General features: G+C 49.9%; 1 protein-coding gene across 1 annotated transcript; it reads left to right on the top strand.

Moving 5' to 3' along the window:
* On the top strand, positions 1-1,473 carry BU26DRAFT_279503 (uncharacterized protein). The gene is made up of 3 exons (XM_033821493.1): positions 1-110; positions 165-538; positions 588-1,473. Exons 1-3 carry the CDS (start codon positions 67-69, stop codon positions 1,295-1,297), a joined length of 1,128 nt encoding a protein of 375 aa, XP_033686267.1. The 5' UTR covers positions 1-66; the 3' UTR covers positions 1,298-1,473.
* Positions 1,474-2,546: the final 1,073 nt, after the last annotated feature.

Below are 2,546 nucleotides of genomic sequence, written 5' to 3'. Positions count from 1 at the left end.
CTTGTTTTTCGCAACGCTGCGTCGAGTAGCACAGTCATTTCGAAGCTTGGTGTCACAGAATATATCATGGCTTCTACCTGTTCCACTCCAGCGTGGAGCAATTTGGAGACGTAACCGCAAATCCCACTTCACACGGGGGTGCTCCTCAGCTGATATGAGAATAGCGACATGAGTGGGCCAACCTGCGACATGTGCAGCGGTATTCGGCGTACAGGTCGGCCAGATCCTTCCCAACAGCGTCTATGCCGGATCATAATATTATACACAAAGCGCCCTTCAGACAGCTATTTCCAAGGTTACATATCACGCTGCCCTTTATGCACTTTGATTGTACACTTGCTTTGGGAGGATCTCCAAGCCGTCTCTTCATGGGAAGCCAATGGAGGCAAACTCACGGAGACAATACCTTCCTGCAGCCTGTCCTGTCAACTCACGCTGGATAAATTCAGCCATCGAACGATTGGTGTTTGGATCAAAGGCTTGGTGAATGGAGAGATGCGGGACTCGTTTCTTCGGCTGGCAGCACTACTGAAAGAAGGTGATTAGCAAGCTGCATTCTTCAAGGATGCGTGCTGACTTGAGTCAAGGTCGGTCCTCATTATATGAACATATCACTGTACCACTACGGACCGATTCGGGTGAATCTATCACAGCAATTCCAAATTGGCTTACTCAATGCCGCTCAAATCACCCGAAATGCCGACGCCATGTTGACGAAGGCTCTTCGATGCCAACGCGTTTAATATACGTCGGCGGTGGAGAAGAGGAGGATGACCCTGTCAAGTTAATCTATACCAATCGAGCTGACAGAGTTGGAAATATGCCCTACATAGCCCTCAGTCACCGCTGGGGCAACTCTGCCACACTTGAGCGTATGAAGCTCACGAATGGGCGGATTGCACTCTACAAAAAGCAACTTCCTCTTTGTGACATGTCAAAGTACGTCCAGGACGCAGTGTGGTTGACGAGGGAGCTGGGGTTGCGATACCTCTGGGTCGATTTTCTCTGCATTATTCAAGACTCGGAGGATGACTGGGCAGCTGAAGCGGCTGCCATGTGCGATGTTTATGAACGGTGTACGCTCTGCATCGCGGCGTCGTTCCCAGCAGCAGTGTGTGATCAGGACAGGGTCTCTTTACCTGAGGGACATTCCGCCTGGTTTCCTCCCCTTTCAAAGCCCGTCTCCCCACTTCGGAATCCTTCACGGAAACTCTTTCGGAGATTACTCAACCATTCACGGTGCAGCACACCAGCGCCTACTATTGCACCAATCCAAGCATTTGGCACAATGAGGTGAGGGATGCGCCATTGAATACCCGAGGCTGGGTACTGCAAGAGCGGTGTCTCAGCCCTTGCACGGTATATATGGGACGGTGGCTGCTGTGGGAATGCGGGGAGCTGGACGCAAGCGAGGCCTATCCGCGAGGCCATGGGATCGTTTCAGTGTGGTCGGATTGCCCAAAAAGATGGAGGCGGACTTTAACTAGGGAGGTGAAAGAACTTAGACAGCTGGTCTCAAGGGCGAGAGTATGGCAGGAACTTGTCGAGAAGTACACCCTTTGCCACCTGACGAAGAGTGAAGACCGCCTTGTTGCCATTGCAGGCATTGCTCAGCGCTTCGCGGAAGAAACCAACGACACGTATCTCGCTAGCCTCTGGCACTCGCATATTTTCTCGGATCTTGCTTGGTACGTGCCGGATCTAACGCAAGCGAGAGAAAATTGCCTTGGTCCTCTAGGTATGTAGATTCAAGGCCTCGTATGATTGTGTGACTGACGCAACGCCATGCAGTGCCGTCATGGTCTTGGGCATCCACCGGTCACCCCGTCCTCTTCTCCCGAGATCGCGGACATGAAAATATGTTTTCCGACATAAAGATTTTCGAAATCCGGGCCGGACGACAGACACCGAAAGCATGGATTGAGTCTCCTATCTGGGTCATGGTGTTGCAAGCCCCCCTGATACAGATTTCTTGCTCAGAGTTGGGACCAATTACGTTCTCGCCCACGGAATACTCCGCCTATAAACTGCAACTGGAAAGTCTCTCCGGCCCACATCTCTTACAGCCACAGTTCTTCCCAGACCAAGCAGAGCCTCTGAAGGTAGAGGACAATGTATACCTTCTGCCATTGCAGACCGTACGAAAGCTTAGTACAGCTACTCCGCTGACTAGAGATGTGGAGGAGCTATGTTTGCTGGTTCTGGAAAGAGTCGAAGTATCAGAGTACCTCGCTGAAGCAACATCCCCTTTCGACTACAGACAATGGACTGTCTACAAGAGGATCGGATACCTTAGGCTGTTCTTTGCCTCCAAATCTTCCACAGGAAATCCATTCGTTAGGGAATTTTGTCGGCGTAGCAAACAAATAAGTAGGCGGGATACGTGGAACATTGACAGTTGTGGAATACCGGCTAAGGAATTTGTGCTTATCTAGCTAGTTCTTTAGAAATAGGATAGAATATTTCTTTTTTGTTCTTACAATTATTGTATACAACAGTGAGGATAATTTGCTTACAAGTATTATTAGAAAAACTGTTATTCTCTT

The sequence above is a fragment of the Trematosphaeria pertusa genome (genome assembly GCF_010094035.1).
Source record: "Trematosphaeria pertusa strain CBS 122368 unplaced genomic scaffold BU26scaffold_5, whole genome shotgun sequence".
Classification (NCBI taxonomy): Eukaryota; Fungi; Ascomycota; class Dothideomycetes; order Pleosporales; family Trematosphaeriaceae; genus Trematosphaeria; species Trematosphaeria pertusa.
This window is presented reverse-complemented; position numbering and strand designations above follow the sequence as displayed.

Coding starts and splice junctions, on each gene's coding strand:
- BU26DRAFT_279503 (XM_033821493.1), top strand. CDS start 67: ATGGCTTCTACCTGTTCCACTCCAGCGTGGAGCAATTTGGAGAC. Junction 111..164: donor GCGTGGAGCAATTTGGAGAC/GTAACCGCAAAT, acceptor ATATGAGAATAG/CGACATGAGTGGGCCAACCT. Junction 539..587: donor GGCAGCACTACTGAAAGAAG/GTGATTAGCAAG, acceptor ACTTGAGTCAAG/GTCGGTCCTCATTATATGAA.